The sequence below is a fragment of the Enhydra lutris genome, unplaced genomic scaffold (genome assembly GCF_002288905.1).
Source record: "Enhydra lutris kenyoni isolate GAN:26980312 unplaced genomic scaffold, ASM228890v2 scaffoldscaffold45, whole genome shotgun sequence".
NCBI classification, from domain to species: domain Eukaryota; kingdom Metazoa; phylum Chordata; class Mammalia; order Carnivora; family Mustelidae; genus Enhydra; species Enhydra lutris.
The window spans coordinates 12,965,100-12,991,247 of NW_019154129.1; the positions used below are offsets into that span (position 1 = coordinate 12,965,100).

General features: G+C 56.1%; 1 protein-coding gene across 3 annotated transcripts; it reads left to right on the forward strand.

Moving 5' to 3' along the window:
* The first annotated feature begins 4,030 nt into the window (after positions 1-4,030).
* Positions 4,031-24,721, forward strand: LOC111156132 (SLX4 structure-specific endonuclease subunit). Of its 3 annotated transcripts, XM_022516778.1 has the most exons (16): positions 4,881-5,092; positions 5,928-6,632; positions 8,038-8,262; positions 10,216-10,405; positions 11,247-11,459; positions 13,395-13,603; positions 13,691-14,007; positions 14,562-14,802; positions 15,289-15,377; positions 16,226-16,372; positions 17,026-17,195; positions 18,154-18,522; positions 18,565-20,405; positions 22,133-22,232; positions 22,768-23,184; positions 23,611-24,721. In XM_022516778.1, exons 2-16 carry the CDS (start codon positions 6,290-6,292, stop codon positions 24,002-24,004), a joined length of 5,265 nt encoding a protein of 1,754 aa, XP_022372486.1. In that variant the 5' UTR covers positions 4,881-5,092; positions 5,928-6,289; the 3' UTR covers positions 24,005-24,721. The 3 variants fall into 3 exon arrangements, with proteins under 3 accessions (XP_022372485.1, XP_022372486.1, XP_022372484.1); XM_022516777.1 differs by lacking the exon at positions 4,881-5,092 and adding an exon at positions 4,031-4,048 and having other exon boundaries at positions 18,154-20,405; XM_022516776.1 differs by having other exon boundaries at positions 18,154-20,405.
* The last annotated feature ends 1,427 nt before the right edge of the window (positions 24,722-26,148 follow it).

Here is a 26,148-nt window from a genome sequence, read left to right on the forward strand (position 1 = left end):
AATGATCTTGGCATTTTTTAAGATTATTTATTTGAGAGAGAGAGAGAGTGTGTGTATGAGCAGGGTAAGGGGCGGATTGAGAGGAACAAGCAGACTCCCCATTAAGCAGGGAGCCCAACACCATGGTTGATGCCAGGACCCTGAGATCCTGACCTGAATCTAAGTCAGAGGTTTAACTGACTGAGCCACCGAGATGCCTCTTGGCATTCTTGTCAATAACCAATTGCCCATGAACATGTGGGTTTATTTCTGGATTCTTTATTCCACTGATATATATAGGTCTAGTCTTAGGCCACTAGTGCAGTCTTCATTACTGCAGCTTCGTAGTAGAATTTCAAATCAGAAGTGTGCATCCAACCTTGTTCTTTTCAAGACTGTTTTGGCTATTTAGGGTTCCTTGCAATTCCACATGAATTTTAAGATCAGTTTTTCCATTTGAAAAAAAGGGGGGCAGCTACTGGAACTTTGGCTATTAGGATTACACTGAATCTACAGATCCCTTGGGAGAGTTCTGCCATCTTAACAATATTAAGTGGAAAATGACTTAATTTTAACAACAAAATTACAAATTCCATTATCAACTTTATTGGGGAAAATGCTGTTTTGCGGCTGAAGCCAAAACATCTGCAAGGAATCTCCCCTTACACTCATCTAACAAAATTAATAGAACTACATCACACAACAGGTAGCAGTGATAGACCGGGAGAAATGCAGCATAACCCCGAATGACCTGCGCACTGTTAAATGTAAAACTGCCCTTTCATCTGATTTCAACAATTTTAGCAGTGTAGGAAACAGGATTATACAACAGTAAGTAAAAGTTTATATGACCAAAGAACAGAGGAGACACACAATTCTCCCTTGTTCAATCTGCTCTCTCCTCAACTCTTGCCAAGACAAATGAGAAGGAGCTGGGCAGGTTTTGGTTTTGTGATTTACAACCAAACCACAGACCTGGGACAAGGACCTTTCACTTCTTCCAGAGAACTGTTTAAAACATTAATTCAGTGGAAGATGCCCAAAGTTTCCAAAAAGGAAACATTCCAGGAGAGTAAGGAAGTGATAATCAGCATACTCAAATTTTGCCTGTTTCCCCTGGACCCAAAAATTATCTCCTCCTAAGGGCTTTGAAAACAGAGCCTCTTCTTGGAATAACACTCCTTACATTGTATCTAAAATTTTCCATACACTTCTGCAACCACTTTCTCTTTCTGATAAACTCTGTAGGGTTTATTACACATAACCTTTTAAGACATTAAATGCTCCTTCATGTCCTTGGCTTTAGTGGTTTATCAGGGCAGGGTCTGCCACGAAGGCTGGCAGTTAACATGTGGTATTCCCCGTGAAGTAACATATACGTATTAACATAGTCTCTGGACACATCCCTCAGCTTCGTCACATTAGGCTACTCCTGCCTATTCCAGGGGACCAGTGTGACCCTCAGAGCTTCTGCTGGAGGTAAATCACAATAGGGTCCAAGTCAAAGTAGCTTCCATGGTTCACCCTGGGCCAAAGAAAAAGCTGCGCCAGGACTTTGTTCCTCGAAGGGAGAAACTATGTCTACCTCCAAATCCCAAGAACCTCTCACCCAGCTTTTGGCATCTCTTCTACTTAGCCTACAGGACTGGATAAGAAGGTATCAATTACATGTAGGGATCATCAGAATCACCTGTGAGACTTTCAAAAGATACAGGTTGGAAGGCTTGCCCAAGATTTATTCAGCAGATCAAAGAGTGGTATCCAAACATTTCCAGCTTAACATATTCCACAGGTAATTCAGTTGAGAATCTAAGGTCTAAAGAACACTTCCTTCCCTAAAATATACTTCAAATAACTAATTATCCTTAAAAGAAAAAAAAATGCCAGATTTTTTTTTTTTCCTTCAGGAGGGAGGGGTTTCTTCCCCTAGCCGGTAAGAGATCTGAGTTCTAAACTCGTTGAGGTCTTGCACTTTCAATTCAATTAGAGAAAAACCAGCACCACCTTTACAACTGGCCTTCATTATCAACCCAGCCATGTGAATCAATCATGTTTTAAAATTTTCTGTATCTTATGATGTTCTGACATCTTAAAAACCTTGCTGGTGGGGAGAGACTGCCCTTCCCAGGGCTAGCTAATTCCTAAAGATGGTAATCAACTTACTTGGGAGCAGCCTGTCACATCCCAAACAATCAACTTCTTTAACACTCACAGACCAAACCAATGTTTTCTGCTCCCTCAACCATCCCAGGGCCAGGGACCAGGCAGCTAGCCGCTATAGCCCAAAGCCCACCAGAATTAAAACTAGCCAGTCCTTAAATGTTTCTTCTGGCCTGCCTTCCTTTCTCAAGGAATAAAGGCTGGGAACTAGGTTTTCCCCTGTCTCCAGCTCTGCCTCCTGACCAAAACCCTCCCCGGGGCCCGATGTGGCATGACATACCCTCTTCTATCTGGAAATATAACAAATTCTTCCAATAGCACTGGCCTCTCTCTGTTCTCACCCAGTCACCTCTATAAATTAAAATCCCACGGGTACAAATCAGACACTCCACTCCAACCATGCCTCTGTGCGGCCACTACTCTTGCGCTGTTGACTGAACTAATCCAACTGGAAACCATATTACAACTTAGGTTCCCAAAACCATACGGAAAAAGCTCTCGGGAGTCCTATGAGCTTACTCGCAACTAAATATCGTAGGACCGAGTAATTACATTTTTAGGCATATACCCGAGAAAACTGAAAACACACAACTCCTGCAACCTTGTTCACAGCCACATTATTCCTAACAGCCAGAAAGTCCACCAACTGATAAACAGGGCGGAACAGCCACGCAAGGGAGTATTATTCAGCCACTCAGAATGGAAGAACCAGTTCATGCCACGACATGGACGGACCTTAAAGACATCGTGCCAAGTACACACCAGACCAAGAGGCCTCGTACTGCACAAGGCATTTATAGAAAATGAACAGAACAGGCCACGCCCCAGCCAACAGTGGTTTGTGCGCCCCGGGGAGAGGGAACGCCGGGGGAGGGGGGTATCTGCTCCTGGACAGAGGGATTTCCATTTGGATTTACAAAACCTTCGGGAATGACACGGTGATGACTGCACAACCTTGCGAATGTACGAAATGTACCACCGAATTGTACACTTTTAAGGAGTGAATCCTACGGTGTTCCGTCTCGGAAACAAACCCACCTAAAGGTATTCTCGTGCTTCCACAGCCGCGGCTCCTCCCGCGCTCGCGGTCTCAGTGAACGGACCCACACCGCACTCCGGACGCTCGGCCCGGAAGCTGCGAACGCCTGCGTACGTCCCCAACGTCCACTCCGGACCACGCTCACTTCTCCTGAGGGTTACCGCGTTCTCCCAGGGGCTCCCCCGGCCTCCAGTCTGGGGTGCACAGGTCCTTCCTCACGTGCGCCGACGTCTCTCGAGCGCCCCCGGGCCGGGGATCCAAGCACAAGGTCCTCAAGCTGGAGGCCGCGGCGAAGCCCTCCGGCGACACGTGACCGCGCGCACCCGCCAGCCCCGACGGCGGCCCGCTGCTCCCTCAAGCGGCCACCGCCCCCCCGCCCCGGCGTCGCGGCGTCCCGGCCTCCGTAGGCCCGCTACCACCTCGGCCAGGAGGTTGTCCCGCCCCGACCTGCCGCGCTCTGCGCGTCTCCAAGGCCCTCCCTCCGCACGTGCGCTCCGAGGGGTCGTCCCTCCCTCCGCAAACATTTCCTGTGGGCACCGTAAGGGACCCAAACTGCAACTAAATACTGCGGCGCGGCCCTCAACTTACCTTGCCTGGTCCTTAACACTTCACAGACTTCGCGGGGCGCCGCGAACACCTGAGGCCACCCCGGCCTCGAGCACAGCACTCAGCCGCGCGCCACCTCGAGCCGTCCGGAAACGCTCTCAGCTGCGCGCCTAGATCGCAGAGGACGACGGGAAGCGGGGCGCTCGGGCCGCTCCGCGCCTGCGCGGGCGCTGTCCTTCGCCGGGGGTTAGGGGCGGGGGCGCCGGTTGGCGCATGCGTAGGCACGAGGCTCTCCGTTGAGAAGGTGCCTCGGCGGCGCCGGAGGTAGGAGGAGTCGGGCTTTAGGGCTGGGAATCTGCAGTCGGGAGAGGAGGTCTAGTCACCTGGGGCCGTTCTCGCTGTCGGGGGTGAGGGAGAAGAGCCTTTCTCGCCCGCGGTGGAGAGAGGCAGGAGCCACGCTCGGGTGGAGGGGGCTGGGGCAGCCTGGAGGGAGGAAGGGTGAGGAGGGGATCGGGTACCCACAGGGTCACGGCCCGGGGGTCAGGCTGGCGATCGGAAGTCGCTGCCTGGCTTCGTAGCCGCCTGAGTCCTTGGAAGCCCTCCCCCAGGCCGAGCCCCTCCGCCCGCTTGCGGTGTGTCACCGGGTCGGGGGAGCGGGAGGGTCCGCCCCGCGCTGCCCACTCATTGATTCGGCGCCTGCTGCTAGCCGCCCCGCGGGTGCCGGGTGGCGTAGATGCAAGTCCCCAGCCCTCCGCAAACTTGCAGATTCCTTTGGCAAATACTGAGCGAGCACATATAGGAGGTGGGCTGTTGTCGGACTAACGTCACAAGCCCTGTGGAGACTCCGCGGGGTGTGGAGGGTGGAATCTGCACTAGCTCCCCACGTCCCACGGGCTCGACTGAGGCGCCCGGACACCGATCCCCGCGCCGATCCCTGCAGCCGTCTCTCCCATTGTACCAAAGTCTTTGCGGTTGAGTGATGGAACAAATGTCGAGCTTTTTTTTTTTTTTTTTTTTTTTAAATTAGGTGTCTAATCAGCCGAAGAGAATATGAAGTAAAATAGATGAGTCTGTGCCCTCCTTAAGTTTTGAGCTTAGTAGGGAACAGATAGTAAGTGGATAAAAATGTAGGGGCCAGTGCCCTAGAACCACCCGCTTGGATTTGATCCCAGCCCTGCCACTTCAAAAGTGGTGTTAAGTTGAGCCAGTTTCTCATTCTTGTGCCTCCTTGCTGTGAAGGATGACAGTAGAGTCCACGGAATAGGATTGTCATAAGGGTCCCATGAGCTAGACTTGTAAAGCAATTAGACCCACACTGGCATACCGTGAGCATTCAATAAATGTTACTACAAATGACTGGAATTGGTGGTAAGTACAATTGTGATGATGGAAAGTAATGGGAGTGGAGGGGTCCCCTTGGATAAAGGATGAGGGGAAGCTTCTCTAAGGAGGTGACACGGAAGAGGAGGGTGGGCCGGCCATGCGGAGTAGGTTACAGGTACGCCTTTCTGCCCGGCACAGGAAAAATAGGTGATTAGTTGGGCTACTCTGACGAAGGAGGTTGCACTTTCTGTCACTGGGTCATTCAGTTTTGATTTTTGAATCCCACTACTCCGTGCCAGTGTAAATAATCATGCCTGTAAGACCAAGGTTTTGCAGTGGTCACCATTCCAGTCACCTGAGTTTGGAGAGCTCTTGAAGTGAGAGAGGGTGGAGAAAAGTGGCCCCTTTTTGGTTTGGAAACATTGCTCACATGAGTGATGGAGGAGCCTCCTGTGCTCCTGTCTTGTTTCCTCCCAACCATTCACATGTGTATTCTCTCCCTTGGCTGTCTCCCTCCCTCTGCACATTAAGTTGCTTGTTGATAGGGCCTAAGAAAGAGTTTTTCTCCATTTGGCCATCATCTTGTTTCTGTGGTGACTCACCCTTCATGGGATTCATTCCCCAGATTTCAGTAAAAACAACACTCTTTCAAGGTGCTCATGTTCTTTCTTTGATGGGTTTTTAGATCCCTCCCCTGGTGTTGTGTTGTGATATCCTGTAAGATCATGAGTTTGTGTTCACCAGGCTGTCCTATTTGACACAGATATTGTTACTCTGAGGACGTTGCCCATGCTCCACATCCTCTTGTACCTTCCTGGAAGAAATGGCGTAAAATGCAGTGTCTGTCTCCTTACATTTAGATGTGTTTGGTTTTCTACAGATGTGACATTAAACGAACCAATGTGCTTCATCACTGCGGAGATCTCGGAGTATCACCTGGGCATGGAGTTCGTATGTATCCTATCGCAGAGGCCTCCGCTGGACAACAGAAGCTCTCAGATGTGAACTTCAAACGTGCTGTTTAACAGGGACGCAATTTGAAGAAAGGCACTTTGGGTCCTTATGGAGGGGAAAACACTACTTTTTGCTCAGTTGTGCAAACTCTGCGGGTGTCCTAGTGAGAAGCAGAGGGGAGCCGTAATGGAGCTGCAAGTCTGAAGGAGACGCTGCCAGGCTCATTCCCAGGCCCCCAGAGAGACCTCACGCCTCTGACGACCACCTGCAGGCCTTCAGGCTGGTCAGATGATGGATGAGTCAGACGATGATTTTAAGGAACTCTGCGCCAGCTTTCTCCAAAGGGTGAAAAAGAACGTCACCAAGGAAGTGTCGGGGGAAAGGAAGACACAAAAGACCTCCAGCAGCACTCAGATAAGCAAACCGAAAAGGACCAAACCAACTGCCACCAAGGACAAAGCCCTTCAAGGCCCCAGGGAGAAGAAGACTCGGTCCGGCCGCCAGGCCCCAAGGACTAAAAAGCAAGGGGCACCCAAGTGGCAGAGGAGTGAACCCGCTCCCCCTGAGAATGGAGGGGGAAGTGTGCTTGCCTCTGCTGTGCTCCAGGAGGGTATGCAGAGCACCCAGACAGGTAACTGGGCCAGAACACCTGCCAGGATGTTTCCAGAGAGGAAACCAGAGAGGACTGTATTGTTTTAAACCAGGGGTCAGAAAACTTTGTGAAAAGGGCCAGAAAGTAAATTATTTGGGCTCTGCAACCCTGGTCTCTGTTTGCAACTTCTCAACTCCCCAGACAATCTGTCAGCAAACAGATGGGCTGTGTTTCAACCAAACTTCATTAACAAAAACAGGCAGCCCCCTGAGGACCATAGTTGGCCAATTCCTGTTTTAAACAGTGGTCGTACAAAATAGAATCTTTATGTGAATTTTCTACATGATTATGTTTGGGGCCCTCTGCCCTTTTAAAGTTTCCTATGAAGGTTTACATTATGCGTTTGACACAGGTCACGTGAGCTGAAAATAATGCTGCTTCTCTCATTGTCTTGAATTCCTTCCAGGCGGGTAACTGGCAGTGGTGCCGGCCAGCAAGGCTGCTCGGAAGGCAGTGGGAAGCTGCCAGATAGGTGGAACGCCTGGGAGAACCTTCAGGTCCTTCCTTTCTCCTCCGAACACCTTTGTTCTTTTCTTTTCCTTCGTTTGCTTGAAGCAGGTTCCTTACCTGCTGCCCTTGGTGTACCGAACCGTGTGTTTAACATACATTCTTCAAGCAGAACCAAGAACCAGCCTTGCACAGGATCTTTGGGCTCCTGTGTTCTGTTTCTAAATACTTCTCACCTTCACTTCCTGACCTTAACTGGTATTTTTTACTAGTGCGGTCAGCATGAGCTCTCAGTGGAATAGTGGTGAAGGATGAGCTCGCAGAGACTGTCATAAGGCGTGTTACTGAAATATCATTGGTCCTTCAGGCCCCTTGGGAGCAGTGAAAGCTACGCATGATTCCTCCAGAAAACCGCACCCCCACGCACACCTGCGAAACTTGCATAAACCTGCCAGGGGCTTCACGAAGCCTCACCAGAACCCATCTGCGGACACCAAGTTAGAGGAGAACTTATGACCTAGGAAGATAAAAATGTTTGTCGTTAATATTTCTTTAATAACAACTTTATAGAAAGAATTCACGTTCTATAAAATGTGCCCTTCTAAAGCGGGCAGTTCAGTGGTTTTAGCATACTCGCACAACTGCGTAAGCATTACCACGGCTCACTGTAGAACATTTTCATCACCCCACAAAGAAACCCTGTGCTCATTAGCAGTCACTCCCCGTGACCGCTCCTGTCACAGGTATTTCCGACAGGTCTGTTTGTATTACCGCCAACGGTGAGATTACCGATAATCAGTCCTACTCACACTTGGGAGTTAAACCTAAACTAGTTGGTAAAGGACCCCTGGAAACTTGGGTCCAACCTGTATCTGATGGAAGGGGCTTTGTTTCTCCAGTTAGAACAGATGCCTGTCAATGTTTCCCTCTCTGCCAGAGGCTTCTCCGGACAGCAGCTCCCAGCCGGCTCCTTCCTGTCTGACAGCGATGGCTCCGAGTCCCTCCAAACCCCGGACGGCAGAGCTGGTCCTCCAGCGAATGCAGCAGTTCAAGAGAGCGGACCCCGAGCGTTTGCTGCGCGCTTCGGAAGGGCGATGTCTGCAGGCTACACTGGAAGAAGATGCCCCAGCAGGCCCTCCAGAGGAGATGATGGCGGGGAATGGTATGATGGGAGTTTTGTATATTCCCGTCCGGGATGAGTTCGAACTCTGCAGAAAGGGGGCCAGGAAAGAACGCATAGTCCTTGAGTAGCTGGTGGGGGTGAGTGCTGTGCCTGGCACTGTACCTTGGCCACTTCATTGTGTCTAGCCAGAGAGTGAAGGGTCCCTTGGGTCATTTCTCACTTAGCTTCTTTGACAAGGTATGCTTTCCTCTTTTTATTTTGACATTTTATTATGAAATTTCTCGCATACAGAAAGATCAAAAAGAAAGACTCCCAACGAACCCCCATTCCCTCAACCTGTACGTAAGAATTGTTAACACTTTACCGTATATTTTCTAGATCTTTAAATGTGTATGATTCCTCTGTACCATTCAAAAGTAAGTGCCAGACGTGATGGCACTTCCCCCACTGATGATCTTCATGATCACGGTGCTCTTGTCTCGCCTGATTCCATAACGTCGCCTAGTGTCCAGTTCTTATCAGAATTTCCCCACTTGTCCCAAGGACAGCTTTAGAGCTGGTTTCTTTTTTTCTGAGAAAGGATCTGCCAGAAAGCCAAGGCTCACACACTGCATATGCCACAGTTCAGTAGTCTCTTCAAGTCTAGACTCTAGAACAATCCCCTTGTCTTTTATTTTCATGATACCAACTTTCAGAAGAGTCTGGGACAACTGTCTAAATGTCCCATTTTCTAGATTTGTTTGTCTCCTTGTGGGGCCACTTCCTGTAGCCTCTGGGGTGTATCACAGGCGAGTGGACCAGACGGCCGGGCAGCCCCAGGTGAAGACAGCGCGGCGCCGTGGGTGTAGCTGCTGTGCGCGGCCCATTGTACCGCCCCAGAGGCACGTCAGATCCCTGGTTCTGAGCTTTACCCCCTAAACGACACAAGCCCTCATCGCTGGTGAAAATATACAAAAGGGCAAGAAACAGGCAGAGACTGTTGACGGCCCAAAGGCTAACAAGTATGTCGTCTCCTGGTAGCGTGTTTGCATCCTGGGGGCACCGAGGAGGACCACACAGGCAGTGACGGGACAGCTGCTGTGGCATCAATCCCGGCAGCACCGACGGGGTGTGTCAGAGTTGCTCAGCTGCGACACGAGCTTTTGCCCTACACGTGACTCAGCTGTTCCCATAGATTTTCATGGCATACCCAGGAACGCTCAGTGCTCAGGATAGAGAAGCCATGTCTTTGTCGTTGTTGTTTAAAACCGGGCACCAAAATGAAGTGTGATCCTTTCTGCCTTCATTCCTGTGATGGGCCACAGGAATATTCAAGAACTGGGGATTTATGAAATTCTCCACATCCCCCTGTGAGTGCCTAGGGTCGGCTCCAGCAAAATCAGATGTGACAGAGGGCCACGGCGGTGGGCCCGGCCACTCTGGGAGTGGTCTCCTGGCCAGAGTCAGTCAGTCCATCCTTTTGTCTGATGCTAGGAAGGAGACTCTGCATTTTAAGAGAGAAAGACATTTCGCTTTGACGTGGTTCTTCTAGGATGGGCGAGCTTAGGAAGGGTCGTAGCAGTAGGAAAGGCTGAGCTTTGAGGAGAAAACCTAGACTTATTGGGATAGGAGCCTTGTAAGCCTGGCACGCCTGAGGTAGACGACTTCAGCAGAAGTGGGAAGAAGGAACAGCAGGCTCTCCAGGAGCTTGTGCTCAGACAGTAGTCCTGCACCAGCAGCTTCTCCTGGCCTGTGGGGAGTCTCGGGAAGCTCCACCTAGACCGTGGGAATGCGAAGCTGCATTTTAACAAGCTTCCCGGGGGTTCTTAGGCACACTAGAGTCTGAGAATTAGGCTCCGGGAGCCCTGTTTATGTACCCCACGGACGGTACCCGCAGGAGGCAGAGCGGAGCTGGTCTGCTCTCTCCGCGCCGCCTTTGCTGTCCATGCGCTCCGACAGGCGCTGCGGAGCTCTGAGGGGCAGCCCGTCCTCACAGACTGTGCCTCCTCACAGGGCCTGGGCCCAGGCTTCCCGCCACCGAGAGCGACGCTGCAGTGGCCTTGGCCCTGCAGCACGAGTTTGGGGAGCAGCGAGCACCGGCTCAGGAGGCTGACCTGGAGGAGACAGGGTTGTTCTTCTGCCAGATCTGTCAAAAGAACCTCTCAGCCATGAATGTGACACGAAGGGAACAGCACGTGAACCGGTAGGAGCAGCTTGACTGTCGCCGCTCTGGGGTCACCTCTCCCGTGGGTGTGACAGACCCAGGGGAATCTGTGGTGGGACTCTTGGGACACCTGCCCGTGACCATAGCACTTTGGCGTCAGCCTGTCCTTACTGGTTTTCCAAACGGCTTGCTATTGAGAGAGAAGTCCTGTAGTACACAGTTCATCCTCTTAAGTTAACAACTCAATGGCTTTTATTGATTATATTCACAGAATTGTGCAGCCATTACCACTGTCAATTTTAGAATATTTTCGTTACCCCCAAGAGAAACCCTGTCCCTGTTCGCTCTCGCTTTCCCTCCCCACCCCCAAGCCCCCGGCAGCCGCTGGTGTCCCGTCCACGGATTTGTCTGCTCCGATTGTCCGTGGAATCACACACACGTCGCCTTTGGGGTCTGCCTCCCTTTCCTCAGCACAGTGTTTTCGAGGTTCAGCCGGGTTGGAGCACGGGTCAGAATTTCGTTCCTTTCTACGGCTGAGAAAGCCCGTCTGACGGGGAGACCATGTCTTGCTCACCCGCTGCCGTGCACGTAGGTTCTGCCTTTCGGATGCCCGCGTAGAGCGGCATGACCGTGTGTTTCTCGGACTGTCTCACTTCCTCGGGGCACAGACTCCGGAGACGGGTCGCCATTGTCAGACGCGTCCTCGCCCCCGTTAGCCGGCTTCGCTAGCAGAAGGAAAATCGAGAGTTTGGAGGCCGACGGCAGGCTGCGTGGAGGAGCTGGCTCCGGGAGAACAGGCTTGGGCCCACGGCCTGTCCATTCTGACATGGACGCACGTCACCGGGGAGAGGGTTCTCCTGTGTTGACTGTCTTCCTCCAGGTGCTTGGATGAGGCTGAAAAGGCACTGACACCCTCCACACCTCGGATCCCCGAATGCCCAATTTGTGGCAAGCCCTTTCTCAGCCCGAAGAGCAGAATGAGCCACTTGAAGCAGTGTGCGGTGAAGATGGACGTCGGCCCGCAGCTCCTGCTCCAGGCCGTGCGGCTGCAGACGGCTGAGCCTGAAGAGGCCTGTGGCACACCGGCGTCGAGGTGAGCCAGATGGAAAGGAGGAAAATCAGAATACTCTGGTTTTTTTCTTTTGAAAGCCTTTGGTAGCATTAGAGAACAATAGAGCCCTAGAACCTTCCTGCTTCTGGAAATGACACATTTGAGAAGGAAACCAGGCACAGTCTCCGCCGTGACTGAGGAGGCAACAGATTCTGTACCCTGAGTGCTTTCAACTGGTTTGTGTGTATGTGTGTGTGTCTGCAGAAAAGGACTGGTTGGCCTGGTTTCCTGAGGTCCTTCCCGAGATTGTCCCATTCTCGCAGTCCTACCAGTGTCCTCTGGAGTGGCGAGGAATCTGGTAACGCACTTGACCGTGTCCATTCACCCATTCCTGTGTGGCGTGCCACGGCTTCTGCCCCCCGTGCGGCCCGTGTCTCCTGTCCACAGAAGAGGACTCAGCATAATTCACAGAGTCGGCAAGACAGAAACACAGGCCTTTTTTTTTTTTTTCCTTTTTTTAAACGTGCATGAATTAAATTCTCAGGTGTTTCAGTAGGAGGGCTAGATCCTTGCCGGGAGCAAGTTCTTGGCGAGCAAATCACAGGCACACAAGCAGCTCCACTCCCCTCGGTACCCCCCCCGGCGCTGTGGACGCCATGTTACGGGGATGAGCTGGTGCAGACCCCGGACTTCTGTAGGTTTGGGACTTCTATCCTTTGACAGCTGTCAAGAGCAAAGGGAAGGCCAAGGGTGCTGGCTCTGCCTTGCACGCAGGTTATGGGCATCTGAGCCGGGCCCGTGGCAGGAGTCAGGTGAGCCAAGGCAGATTCTTGCTGGTGAGCCTGTCTGTCTCATAGCACGTCAGCATCTCGGACCTGGAAGCCCAAAGGCCCTGGCACAGATGCTCTTTAAACCACAGCTTGCCTTTTGCCAGGACTAGATGGAAACCACCTACTCAGATGAAGCATAGCTTCTTCAGTACCTGGGATGAGAAACAAGATGTGTGGGTCCTTCTAGAAGGTTGATAAAGTAGAAAACTATAGCAAATGGACACCTTACTGAGGCTTTGAGCTGCCTCTGCCCGAAGGCCATGCCTGGGGTGTGTGGAGCTCTGGGGCAGTCAGGAGGCAGTGGTCATCAGGTGGGCTTCCCTGAGCTGAAGCAGGGCTTGTTTAGATCTCCTGAGCGATGCCTGAGATTCTGGAGCCGTCCCGGGCCCAGGGACAGCATGAGTCTCTGTACAGGGTGCTTCCCAGAGCACCCCCACAGCTGGGTTTGGGCTCCCAGTTTCTCTGTCACCTTTGCCCTCCTATTTCTTGCTCAGCCTGTTGTGGTTCACCAGGCGGTCTAGGTCCCCAGCCGGAAACTCCTTTAGGCGCACCTCCGACCCAAATGAGCTGCTGATACGCTGACCTCCAGGCCGGCTGACCGTGTTGGTGGTCGCGGCTGGGAGGCCTTTCCTTCGGGCCTTGGGCAGAAGCAATGCCCACAGGCCCCTGCAGGAGGGGAAGGGATCCTGTCAGGGCCAAAGTGGCCAGGACTGCCTGAGGGACGTCTGAAGTGTCGATGGGCAGAAGGTGATGGAACCCAGGAAGCTGAGTCAGAGCCACTGAATGCGGCTCCACCAGAAGGGTTTGGCCACAGCTGGGGTGTGCAAGGACCACTCACAGCTTTGGGCACCTGCCAGGAACTTAGCAGGGTAGCATCACATGGAAAGACCCAGACCCTCCCCTCTCTGGACCACACTGAACTTGGCCTGGGATTGTGAGGTTACATGAGGCAACAGGATGCTGTTTGGGACTCCCAGTGAACGTCCAGAGTGGTCTTTCCCTCTGATGGGTCCACGTTTGTGCCTTTTCTCTCCCCACCATAGAGGAGAAGGGGTCCAGGCCTCTCCCCTCCACTGAGGACACCCTCAGAACAGGAAGTGCTCAGACCTCTGGCCTCACTGACTTTTCTGTTTGGCTGCCTTTTAAGCTTCAGCAATCACATTGGAGGTCTGAAGCGGAAGGGAGCCCCCAAGAGGAAGGAGCTGCAGAAGAAACAGAAGGTCAATGAGCCCGAGGCGCCGTCTGAGGACCTGCTGGTGGCCATGGCTCTGTCCCGGTCTGAGATGGAGCGGAATGCTGTGCCCTCGGTGCTCAGACTGGAAAGCGCTTTCTCCGAGAGGATAAGAGTGGGGGCAGGTAGGTGTGGCCCCTGGCTCTGCCACCACTGGGGCTCAGGGTGTGTGGCAGCTCTGTCACTGACCCTGTGCTTCTGTTTACCTTCAGAAAAGAAGAGTCGTAAGAGGAAAGTGCCTGTATGCCCTCCCCCGTTGTTAGTCCAGGACCTGGAGACCAGAGGGAGGCAGACAGAGGACCGAGTGGCCCAGCTCTTCGCAGAGGAGATGGAGCTGTCCAGCACGCCGCCGCTGCCCGCGAGCAGGATCCTGAAGGAAGAGCGGGAGAAGGCCGGACGGCATCTGCAGCCGCCTGGGGGGAAGCAGAACTTTTTGTGGGAGGGCAGCGCCCTGACTGGGGCCTGGGTTCTGGAAGACTTCTACACTGCAAGCCTGGTCCCTCCCATGGTGCCCCAGTGGCCCGCGAAGGTGGGTCCTCCCCTCTAGGCACACAGGTGGCTCCAGGCAGAGGCTAGCAGCCAGGACGGCAGCCCTGGGCATCAACAGAAAGTCCAAAAAGGAAGGAAGGGTGGGAAGTCGGGCGTGCCGGCTGTAGCATGTTCCTCTGTACAGCAGCTGATGACTCTCCTGGGAAAAACAGGGAGGCCCACTGGTTCCCAAATGGATCCTGTTCCTGGAGAGTGTGAGGGCGTGTTTGACACGCAGTCCGGGGCCCCACGCCGGGGGACGGTGTCATCTGCCCGGTGCGGCCCAGGAGCCGGACGAGCCTGCTGCGGGTGGGCCTGGAGTCGCTGCATGCTTGAGGCCATTCAGATAACATTAGGGGACAGCACCCTCCGGGACCTCCCGCAGATGTAGATGGAACAGACATGGCCTCCAGCGTGACAGAGGAGCCCGCTGAGAGACGGTGACAGGAGGAAGCTTCCCAGGGTTGCTCTGGGCTGTGGCTGGCACTCTCAGAACTTCTGTTTGGTGGCTGCAGCCATGGCCACACGGTCACTCAACCTCCTGACTTCTTCCAGGGTCGTAGCCAGGAGCCCACGCTGCCGCCGGTGCCGCCTAATCAGCCAGAGCTGGGGATGCGAACGCCACCCGCTCTCCCCAGTGCCCCGCCTGTGGGCCGTGGCCCCAGGAGCCCATCACCCTCCGCCAGCCAGAGAGAGCACCAGGCCTTGCAGGATCTTGTGGACCTGGCGAGAGAGGGGCTGAGTGCCACCCCGTGGCCCTGCAGTGGGGGCCTGGCACACTCAGGAGGGGCCACAGGTGAGACCCTGGATGGGACACCTGGGCCAGCCCTGCCCTCCCGGTCCTGCCTCCCCACAGCTGTGGCCATGACCTTGTAGCCTGGGGACAGTCGCTCAGATCCAAGGTTCTCTGGCTTGTCTCCATATGGTGAGGAGAGCGCGGTCTCTGTAAGTGCTTTCCCTTTTCTCCTCAAAGATGGATGTCATACAGGTGAGTCCATCAGTTTCCTCCAACTTTAACCGACGACAGAGCCCTTGCCCAGAGCCAGCAATCATGCAGACTGTCCGTTTTTACTACCTGTGTACCTCTGGGGGCGCGCAGCGAAACTCGGTGGTTCGCTCGCAGTGAAGAAGCCTTCGGGTGAAGAGCATGTGTCTGGGGCGCTGGTCTGGGCCGCGGGTCTCGGGCGCTGCTGGAGTCGGCTGACCGACACCTGATGCCCCTTCCCGGAGATGGACGCTGCTGGGAGGTGATGTTCTCTTAACCTGTGGCTCCTTCTCTCAGGGACGGACATGTCGCCCACCGGCCTTCCACCGACTGGGTTTGTCCTGCCACCTGAGGAGAAGCCCCTGGACAGGGGCAGCCACGCTTCGGTAAGCACCGGGGCTCCTCACCGAGCGCTGTGCGGCCTGGCCCTGCTCCCCGCGCTGGGGTCCTGGCCACCGCAACGTGTCCTCTGCTCTGGCAGGCAGCTCCCACCCGGCCCCCAGAGCCTCGCACGAGTCTGCTGCCCACTCGACAGCCTCTGAGCTAAGCCAGGCGAGAGCCCACTTGAGCCTCCTGTCCCCCTCTAGGGCTCTGCTATGAGTCTTCTGTCCCTTCTGTCCTTGAACTCTGGGGGTACCTCAGTAGCCAAGCCCTGGGAGCCTGCTTTGTCCTCGGAGCCTGCAGGGACCCCTATTGCTCTGTGAGGGGGCCTCATGCCCCCAGAGTTTCATCTGTTTGTTCAGGACATGCAGGTCCTGGCTGGTCTCCAACTGAGGGTTCACGTTCTGTGTCAGTGACGCTCAGTTGGAAGTTGGGTTTTCCTTAGAATGGATGTCATTCTGTTAGTAGACTAGTATCAGCCAGACACTCACCCCAAGGTCTACCTGATGACCAAGGCACGTAGTCAGAGAAGGACTGAGGCTCCTCTCAGCTGGGTACCCGAACAACCTGGGCTCGGAGTCCCTGCCTGTCACGTCGGGGCGACACACGGTGCTTGGGAAGCGCTGAGCGCTGCTGCGTCCAATTCCTCGTCTCCTCCCCCCGCCCTGTGTCCGGCCAGGGGACCCGGTGGGATGGAATTTGAGAAAGAAGCTAGCGTTGTGCTAGCGTGTACTGCTGAGAGCCTCAGGGCGACAGAAGGTGGGACCCGCATGGGAGCCCCGCAGACAGGAGCTCAAGGCACCCCTGAAGTCGGGGAACTGGCTGTGAGACCCATCTGCTCCCCTCCCTCCAGCTCACCCTCAGTTTGCTGCTGGCCGACCTCAGAGCCATGGTCGATAACCCACAGCTGAGTGATGTGCAGCTTCAGACGGACCGCGGGGACGTGCTTTACGCCCACAAGTTCGTGCTGTATGCCCGATGCCCCCTTCTCATGCAGTATGTGAGTACGGTCCCCGCCCCTCCTCCCTCCCGCTCCGAGGGCTTCCGCACATGCACCTCCGGCCTCCTGACCCCTTCGCTCCCCTCCGTGCCCCGCACACATGCACCCACCTCCCTCCCTCCTCTCAGCGCACCTGCTTCGGTGGAGAGACACGGTTGAGGCTAGGAAGCGGTATGAGGAGATGAGCTGAGGATTGGAGAGCCTCATGTTGCTTGATCGGTTGAATAAAAATCCATTTCCCCCAGACCTGTCCGGTTTTCCTCTGTTTCCATAATTAGGAAGTCCTGATCAACCTGCTGGCAGACATTTCTGTGCTGACCTGCACCAACACCCGTGAGACTTGAATGCGTGCGGCAGGAGTCGGGTGCACGGCTGCCGGTCCCTCCCAGAGAGGCCTCGTGCCTCTGATGTGTCTGTCGAGAGGGAACCAGTTGGGTGCTTGAACCTCTATCACAGTCTGACTTTGCCCGCCGAGAAGTGTTAGGGCCTGACCGGAGTTCCTGACCAGCAGATGGGCGCGACATTGGCCAGTGCCGGTGCTGGGGACGGGCTGCATGGAGGCGTGGGGACACACGGAACCACCCAGGCCCTCTGTGTGGCCCCACGTCCTGTCTGGGAGGTCGTAACCCTCCTGTACTGGACTTCATTCTCAGGTGAACAGCGAAGGCTTCTTCGTTGTGGAGGACGGCGATCCACGGAGCCAGCGTGCGCTGCTGAGTGATGTGAGCACCGAGGCCACCCGCGCGCTCCTGCACTACCTCTACACCGCGGACCCTGGCGTGCCTCCCCGGCTGGTCCCTGACCTCAGCGCTCTGGCCCACAGGTCCGGTGGCTCTTCCCATTTACCTTTGGCATCTGACATTAACCGATGAGCAGGTTGATGGCCTGCAGGAGGCTCAGGGCTGAGTCCTTCCAGGACCTGTTAACCCTGGCTTTATGCTCAGTGATGACCCCACCCAGGACGCAGTGACTGGCAGTCTGGCCAGAATGGACACTGGCAGGCGAGCCCAGCCCTGGCTGAGGATGGCCTCTGCTGGGCCACATGGCTCTTAGCTCCCCAGACGCTGCCACTCCTTGGTCGTTTGGCTGCAGAAGCTGAATGGTGGCTGTTCTTTCCCAGGTCCCCGGGAACGGGAGTGTGAACAGAGTGTAATGCCTGTGTAGCTCCTGGGGGTGTGCAGGCACTCAGCTCATCCACGCGGTGTTGGGAGAGGCGGCGGGTGGCTCAGCAAAGCGAGCTGTTCTAGCTCCTGACAGGGCTAAGGGCCTCTGGGAGAAAGCCGTGCTCGCCTGAGGCCTTGTTGCCCCTCAGCTGCACTCCTGGGAAGGGATCAGCGCAGCCTCCCGGGTCCTGAGTGTGGCCATCAGACCAGGGAGCCTTCAGGAAGGCAGCAGGCTGGTGCACCGTTGGCCCCGGCTGACCGGGGCTGATCTGGTGTCGGGTTTGCATCAGTCTCTGAGCTTCCGGGGCCTCCCAGGGCAGCAGACTCACCAGCTCTGCAGCACGATTCCTGTCATCATCTGCTCAGCGTGACACACCCCTTCGTGTTCGGGCAGCAGAGTTAGCGAACCCTGCCCTGAAGGTCCACAAGTCTCTTCTTGAGCTCTGCGGCCTGGGGTGTTGCCGGCTGTGCCGGGCACCGTCGCCGCAAGGGCGCAGGGAAGGCCCTGGCCAAGGCCCGGCTGTCGTCCCTGTGAGGACTTGCACTCCGATCCTCACCAGCACTGGGCGCCTGGCTGCCGCCTCGCAGGGCACTGATACGTGGCATTTCCTATTGCAGGTTTGGGGTTAGCGAGCTTGTTCTTCTGTGCGAACAAGCGCCTGACGTGAGCGATTCAGAGGACGGACTGTGGAAGCAGAAGGAAGACAAGGATTGTGAAAGCCGCGCGGAGAACTTCCAAGAACTCTTGAGGTCCGTGTGGGTAGATGAGGAGGAAGAAGCGGAGGCTTTGTTGAAATCTGAGAGCCTTGAAGAAGACAGAGAAAAAGTGAATGAAGCAGAAATGGAAGAAATTTATGAATTTGCAGCCACTCAACGAAAGCTGCTCCCGGGGGAAGGAGCTCCAGAGATCAAGGAAGAAACTGACCAGTTTGGGGACAATGGTCCAGTGTCTGCTCAAATCCTAGCAAGTGACCAGGTCAGCGAGCAGTCAGAAAATGCAGAACAGATGGAATCATCTGGTCAGGAAAGAGGAGAGGCCCCAGCCAAACAGAGGAGCATGAGACAGTCCACGCCCCCGCCACTCCAGGGTCAGTGTGTGGACGAGGAGAAAGCAGGGGCGCCAGAGGAAGCACTGGGTCTTTCTGGCTCCCCTCCCCCTTCTGGGGGCCACAGGGAAGGGAGAAAGGAAGGCAGGTTCTGGTGCTCAGCTGATGCTCCTGCGGCCCGGCTGCGCTCATCAACTCCCAGAAGATGCCGTGGGCTGTCCCAGATCGTGAGCCATCTCCAGGAAGCCAATGGCACTGTCTTGGGACCGAGGGCAGGGAGCCCTTGTGCCCCTGCTCCCCGGCAGACACCCCCGTGGAGCCCGTGCCTGTCACAGCCCCCTGGAGGCCAGAGTCCTGGCCGGTCACACCTTCGTCCTTGTCTCAGGGGCGAATCACCCTCGCCAGGGCCCCAGCCGCAGGGCAGAGCTTCCGGGGTGGCCTCCCGGGACTCCCCAGCAAAGCGGAGGAGGAGCAGGAGCCTCCTCACGATATTTCAAGATCCAGGCCTCCAGAAGGGCGAGGACCGTGGTTCCTTGTTGGAATGCAGAAATAAAGGGGTTCTGACCTCCCCAGAGAAGTCTCCATCCATCGACCTAACGCAGTCAAAACCTGCCCGTTTGAGCTCCAGATCTCAGAACACTCCATCCAGCAAGAACAGAGAAGATGAGATTATTCTTTTATTGGATTCAGATGAAGAACTGGAGCTAGAACAAAGCAAAATAAAGTCAGGTTTTAATGGTCCCCTGGAAGAAAGGAAAGTTCTAGAAGTTAGTCCCAAGTCTTCTGAGCTGTTTTCTGTCATCGATGTTGATGCAGATCAGGAAATTCTCCAAAGCCCAGCGAGAAGAGAGGCTTCCCTGCAGGGCGGGGAGGAGAGGCCAGCAGGGAACCGGGGTTCTGTGGGGGGCAAAGGGACCCCTTGGCTGTCATGTGACCCCGAGAGCAGCCCCGAAGAGGACAGCACCACAGATACCTCATGGCTCGTGCCCGCTACACCACTGGCCCGCAGAAGCCGCGACTCCTCCTCGCAGACACAGGTAACAAGCCTCAGGCCCGGGGCTTCGGTGGACCCCATGGCTCAGGTCAAGCCCTGGGCCCCATTAGAAAGCAGGAACAGGCCCGAAGCCGCAAGTCAGTCTTCGGTCATCACCCCCCAGATGTCATCGTCATGCCTGGTCCCCATCTATGCAGGCAGCCCCAACAGCCAGAGCCCTTCTAGAAGGCCCCACCCCGGGTGCCACCAGCACGGCTCTCCGGCTCCCTGTCCCGTCTCTGTCGGCCTCACCGATCTCACCAGGCAGTCCCAGAAGCACTGCCCCCCGGGGCCCGGCCTGCTGAGTCAGGCCATCGCCAGCGAGGTGGTGGAGGTGGAGGACAGTGAGGATGAGCAGGAGGCGGCCTCGCAGCGGGCGAACAGCAGCCCCCTGCTGAACGGCGACCCTCCGATTCCGGTGGACGACTGCCACTGGCACGTGGAGCCCCTCTCGCCGATTCCCATTGACCGCCTGAACCTCGAGCGGACCGGCCCCCTGAGCCCTGGCAGTCCGGGCAGGAAGGCCGGGGAGGCCCCAGACGGCAGTGGCTGCCACTCCCCAGCCCTCCCGGCCACCGCCCCTGCCCTCGGAAGCTGCGCTGGCCAGAGGAAGTCTCAAGAGAAGTCCCCTCGGGCCGGCTCGCCTGGGAGCCGCAGGCCGAGCTTTCTGAGCTCCGCTCTGTGGGACGATTGGGATGGAGAAGGCCAGAATTCTCCAGAGCTGCTTCCTCCAGCCCAGACACTGAGCGCTGATGTTGCTGCTCAGAGCTCAGAAGCGCTGGAGACACCAAGTGAGTAGCGGGAGGGTAGTGGTTACACTGCTTTACACGGAGGGGCTAGAGGGGGCAATGGAGACAATGTGGGGTGGCGGGGCTGCGGGGCCTCCCTTGAGGAGGAAGAAGGGGCTTGTTCTCAGACCTGCTGCTTAGCCGGGTCCCATGGCTCCTCGGGCCCCTGTTAAAAGCCCCCATATGTAGACCCCACTCGAGAACACTGAACCAGCGCTGACCTGTATCACCTTGTGGATGAGCCTCGGAAAAAGGGTGCTCGGTGAGAGCCCCCTGGCACGGAGCACCACGCGGCACGCAACTGCGTTTATGTGAAATGTCCAGAGCGAGCACATCTGTGGAGACAGAACGTAGACAAGCAGCTGCCACGACAGGATGGGGGTGCAGAGGAGTGGGGTGCGGAACCTCCTTTGGGGGTGACGAGGTTGCTTTGGAGCTGGAGGTGGTGGGTGCAGTGAATTAGACATTGTGAATGTACTAAGTGCCTCTGAATTGTGCACTTTAAAATTTTAGGTGAATTTCCATCCCAATTAAAACAACCCCAGATGTGGCGAGGGTGGGGGGTTGGCTGTGAACCTCGGTCCTTCGTCATCTACCCCTCCAAGCCCGTGGAGGGGTGCAGTTTCCCAGCTCATGTCAGTCACAGGGGAGAGTCAGAGCCCCCAGGGTCAGCCCTTTGAGGAGTTGCTGCCCATGCCTGGTCCCCTGTCAGGCAGATGCCGGGAGGGCCGGGAAGGGGCAGGGTTGTGCAAAGCAGTGACTGGTCACAAGAAAGCAGCCTATGGGCAGAGGACGTGTACGCGACCTGGTGTTCCATTTCCTCCCCAAATCCGAGACCAGCTGGGCATGACTGACCGGCACTCTCGGCCTTGAGTGGGGATCAGAACTGTCTGGAGAGCTTCACTCCAGAGTGGAGACCAGAATTTGCATTCTGGCCAGTTCCCAGGTGGTGCTGTGAGAATCAGACTTCAGAGCATGGACCTTATTAGTCTGAACTCAAGGTGGGCTTCCAGGAGGTGACAAATTTTCTCAAATTATATAAAGAATTTTGTGATTTTCTCAGGAGATATCCTATTTTCACTGGAGTCTCCAAGGGCTGCATGCTCATAAAAAGGATAAAAACCAAAGTCCATATATTCCTAAGTTGTTCCATTTGCTTTTAAAATACAGATTTCTTTTTAAAACAACAGCTTTACTGAGCTATTATTCACGTACCATGACGTCCACCCTTTAAAGTGTACAGTTCCGTGGTTTTTAGTCCGTGGACAGTGTCCTGCACAGGGAGGTACAGGCTTCCAGTTAGGGAATGAGTAAGTCGCAGGGCAGAGTGCAGTCAGTGGAGTCACAGCAGCACAGGGTGACAGGCGGCAGTCACAAAACAAGCCAGACCGCACAGCTAGCTCAACGGTGTTCTGCAGCCATCACCGCTAGTCCCAGAACGTGTTCGCCGCACCCGTCAGCAGTCACTGCTGTGCCCCGTCCCCCCAGCCCCTGACAACCACGAGTCTGCTTTCTGCCCTGTTCGCCCTGCACGACACTGTGGCCCTAGTCACATGCTGCATGATGCTTTCCAGCAGGAAGACAGGGCCAGCGTCCAGCGGGGAAGGGGTGCGGCAGCATGGCGGCTGGGCTTTCTTCAAATGCACTCTTTGTCTTGGTGCTGCTGCTGAGCCCAGAAGAGGTAAATCCAGGTCCCCTGTGCTGAAACGTGTTTCTTTTGTTCTACCTAGAAGGTGCTAATCGGAAGAACTTGCCCCCGAAAGTGCCCATAACGCCCATGCCAAGGTACTCCATCATGGAGACCCCGGTACTGAAGAAAGAACTGGACAGGTGGGTGCTGGTCTTCAGACCTGCTCTGGAGCGGTCCCTGCCCCCTTGTACGGGTCCGGGCTTGGCAAGGCTGGGAGCTGGAGACCAGCCGTGGGGCTCTGGTAGCAGGAGCCGTGGGGGGAACGGGAGCCTGTGTGACCGCTGGCTCTCCGCACACTGTTCCCCAGACTACAAGTTACCCTGAGACGCTGAGAGATGAGACCCCAGCCGCCCCTCGGTTGGTAGATCTGCATGGGCCTGTGGACGGACATGGGCCCTTGCCTTAACAGCCCCAGTAGAGACCTGATTTTTTAGAAGAACACGAAAACTGTCATCCCAATCAGTGCGCTCTTCACCTTGGGCCCAGAAGCGTTATCACTGCCATCGTCACTGAGCCTGGGCCTGGCCCTTCCGGAGTATTCTTCAGAGTAAACTCAGTTGGCAATGTAGAACGTGCTCACAAAAGTCAGGCATTTTAAGATTTCATTTACACAAAGCCATTAATTTGCTGAGAACTGTTTGCTCTGTGCTGAAGTTCACCTGTTTTCCCATTCAGGTTTGGGGTCCGCCCTCTACCCAAACGCCAGATGGTCCTAAAGCTGAAGGAGATATTCCAGTACACTCACCAGACTCTGGAGTCCGACTCGGAGAACGAGAGTCAGTCCTCCCAGGGGCCCCCGCAGGCTCCGCACAGCCAGACCCACGCCAGCAGGACCTCCAAGGCTCCCAGGGCCGCTGGCCGTGCCCGACTGGAGGCCGCTTCTGGCCCCATTCCCCAAAGGTCCAAGGGCTCCACTAAGACCAAGGGCCCCCAATATCAGAAGAAACAGCCTGGTGGAAGCATCCCTCCCATGAGCTCCTCACCGGCCAGGGAGGGGCCTCCAGACCCTGATGGGGACGCCCAGCTCCCGGCCTCCCAGGAATCTGTGGCCTCCTCCATGGACAGCAGTGACAGCTCCTTTAGCTCACTAAGGTAATGGGATGGGAGGACAGGGCCAGGGGGGCTTCGTAGGTCCCCTGACCCCGGGTCTGGGATTTGGCATAAGCCAGGTCTAATGCCGAGAAATCCCGCTGCCTTCTGGATTGGAACTGGGAGACGCCATTGGGGTGAAGGGCCGTCCCCTGTGGGCCTCCTAAGCAGACCTCTAGAGCTCCCGTGTCCTCGCCGCACAAGATGCTCTCTGGCTGCTGGCAGTGGGCTATGGCCTGCTCAGGCAGGAGGCTGGGGGGCGGGGAGCACGGCAGCCTGGAGCAGCCTGGAGCTTCCCGCCTCCCAGGGAGGCCATCCGTGCCAGGGTCGGGCTCTGCAGGGAACACCCGCACTCCTTCCATCAGAGGGGCTCCTGGTCTCAGGCGCTGGAGATGACAAGTGTCACAGGGTGTTTCTTGTCCCTTTCAGCTCTTCTTCCTGTGAGTTTGGAGCGGCCTTTGAGTCTGCGGAGGACGACGAGGGCGAAGAGGAGGGCAGCGCGTCCCAGGCGGCCGTGCCCGCAGCAGCCACGGAGGAGGCCGTGAGGCACTACATCCGCTCCAGGCCGGCCCTCTACCGCAAGGTCCTGCTGTACCAGCCCTTCGAGCTGGCCGAGCTGCAGGCCGAGCTGAAGCAGCACGGCCTCCGCGTGGCCACCCAGAAGCTGCTGGACTTCCTGGACGCCCAGTGCATCACCTTCACCACCGCCGCAGCCCGGAAGGAGAGGCTCCGCAGGAAGAGGCGGCAGCCGGTGGGCAAGAAGAGGGGCCGAGCCGCCAGGCCGGTCCGTCCCTCCCCATCACAGGCCGTCAGCGGCCTGTGAGGCTCCGCAGCCGCCCGCAGCGAGCCAGGCCTCCACGGCCCTTTCTGGGTCTGGGGACCGCATCCTTCCCCGGGAGAGGGGCCACAGCACCGAGCTGGGTCGGCTGTCCCCAACTCCTTTTCCTGGGGTCGTGTTCGGAGCTTGGCACCTGTGGCCCTTCCCTCTGTCGGTGCCCGCTGTTTGTCTCCCTTTAACCCCGCCATGCCCCCAGGTGCTTCAGGAGGGCGGCAGGCGGGGTTCTCCAGATACACAGTGTCCCCGTCCTGAGACGGATGCCCAGGGCCAGCTTGCCCCTGCCCCACCTTCTCTTCCAATCGCAGCCTCCACTAGCACACCAGGTGTCCACCAGCCTCTCGTGCTGCCAGGCCTTGGCTGGCCCAGCCATCCTGCCCAGACACCTGTCCTTGTCACCAGCAGTCTCCAAACTAGGCAGTGCAGGAGGGCCCAGCACAGCTCCGAAGGCCCCCGAATCCACATGTTGTTTGTTAACTGGCTCTGTCGGTGCGTAGTAAGGCTGTCTCCGGCCTCTGGAGTGGGGTGGAACACAGGTGACAGCCAGAAAGGAAGAAAAGTTGGGGTGTCTACATCCTTGTGAATGTCTCGTTGTTTTAAATACAGTGCAGTCCATTTTCTATGATGTGCAATAAAAACAAAAAGGCTTTATAAAAATCCTCCAGACGCTCCACTGTAGAAAGATAATGAGGGAAGCTGGCTGGGAGCTTCGCCCGCAGCTCCCTCACTGCCCCCACACCCGAGTCTGCGGAAGGCCTTTGTGCCTGTCCTTCATTGCAAGGGGTGAGCCAGGCCTGCTGGCTCCTCATGTCCCTTTGGTTCTTAGATAAGAGATGTGTGTTCATCCGTTCGCCCACTCTCAGACAGCCCCTTGCTGCGGCCTGGGGCCCAGCCCTGTGACCCTGGGGATTGTTACAGATACAGCCTTGGGCCTGCCCAGACCCACTGAGTCAGGATCTGCATTTTCCCGAGATGAGCCCGTGATGCCTGCTGTGTCCTGGGCCCGGTGGAGAGCGGTCAGAAGCTAGCGGGTGCTTCTAGGCTTCAGCCAGACTGACTTGTCCCCATGCTGGATGTGAGGGTCCGTGCTCAGGTGGCCTCAAGGGACAGCTTCCTGGGAGAGGAGGGGGACTGTAAGCTGGGCCTCAGGTGCACACGGCATCCAGGGAGGTGAAAGCGTTTTTTGAACACACGCTGTAGGATGCCGGGGCTCCGATCTCACGGCTAACAGCAGAGGAGACTAAAGATGGAATCTGGCCTGGTCTAGAAGGTACCATGTGTTTCTTACACCAAGGACTTGCTTCCCTACCCTAGTATGGACTGTTTTAGGGAAGTGAGGTGGGGTTCGGGAGGTGGGAGGTCACTTGGAGTCCTTACCTGGCTTCACTGACTCCTCATGGAAACCCCAGACTTGGATGGGCAGCTGTGGGTGTACTGGGAGCCCTTGCTCCACGGAAGGCAGCCCGGACGGGCGGAAGCTTAACCACCTGCAGGTCGATAAGATATTGGGGGAGGGGTTGAAACAGGTAAAAAGCTGCAGACGAGGGAAAGGTTATGGGGAAAGCAAGGCCTGGCGGCTGAGGGCCTTGGCCAGGTCAGGTCTATGCAGTGTGTCCCCAGGGACCAGCAGGGGCCAGCAGCGGGCCTGGCCAGGGCCTGAGCCCATATGCAAGGCAGGCAAAGGGTTAAAAACCAGCGCTGCGGTAAAGACACCCCCACAACCAGAGCATAGGCAGTGTCCTTGACCTTTCCACAGAAGCCAGACCTACTGACTCCCAACCAGAAAATTAGGCCCAGCTCCCCGAGAAGGAATCTGACGTAGATGAGCGAGGCCTGCAGTGCGCCTGCTGCACAGCGGGCAGACGGACGCTGCCTTCCAGAAGCCCTGCTCGGCCTCGTGAGGGGTGCTCAGCTCAAGAAAACAGCGTGCTGAGCCCCAGAGCAGTGGAAAGCCACGTGGTTCCCATGCCTTGCTGTGCTGTGTGGAGCCCTCCCCTGCCTGTCCGCTTCCTGTGGCTGGCCTGGCCACGGTTGCTCCACAGGACGGTCATAGCCCAGCTCCAGCAGGGTCCAGGCAAGGGGGTCCCCGGGGGCCTGTGCAACCCCCGGGAGGCCCATGCCCTTGCAGGCGG

What these genes read in the sequence shown, in the direction of transcription:
- LOC111156132 (XM_022516777.1), top strand. Translation starts at nt 6,290, where the DNA reads ATGATGGATGAGTCAGACGATGATTTTAAGGAACTCTGCGCCAGCTTT. An exon ending in ACACTCAGGAGGGGCCACAG is followed by an intron (nt 14,803 to 15,288) that starts GTGAGACCCTGG and finishes TCCTTCTCTCAG; the next exon opens with GGACGGACATGTCGCCCACC. An exon ending in GCCCCCTTCTCATGCAGTAT is followed by an intron (nt 16,373 to 17,025) that starts GTGAGTACGGTC and finishes CTTCATTCTCAG; the next exon opens with GTGAACAGCGAAGGCTTCTT.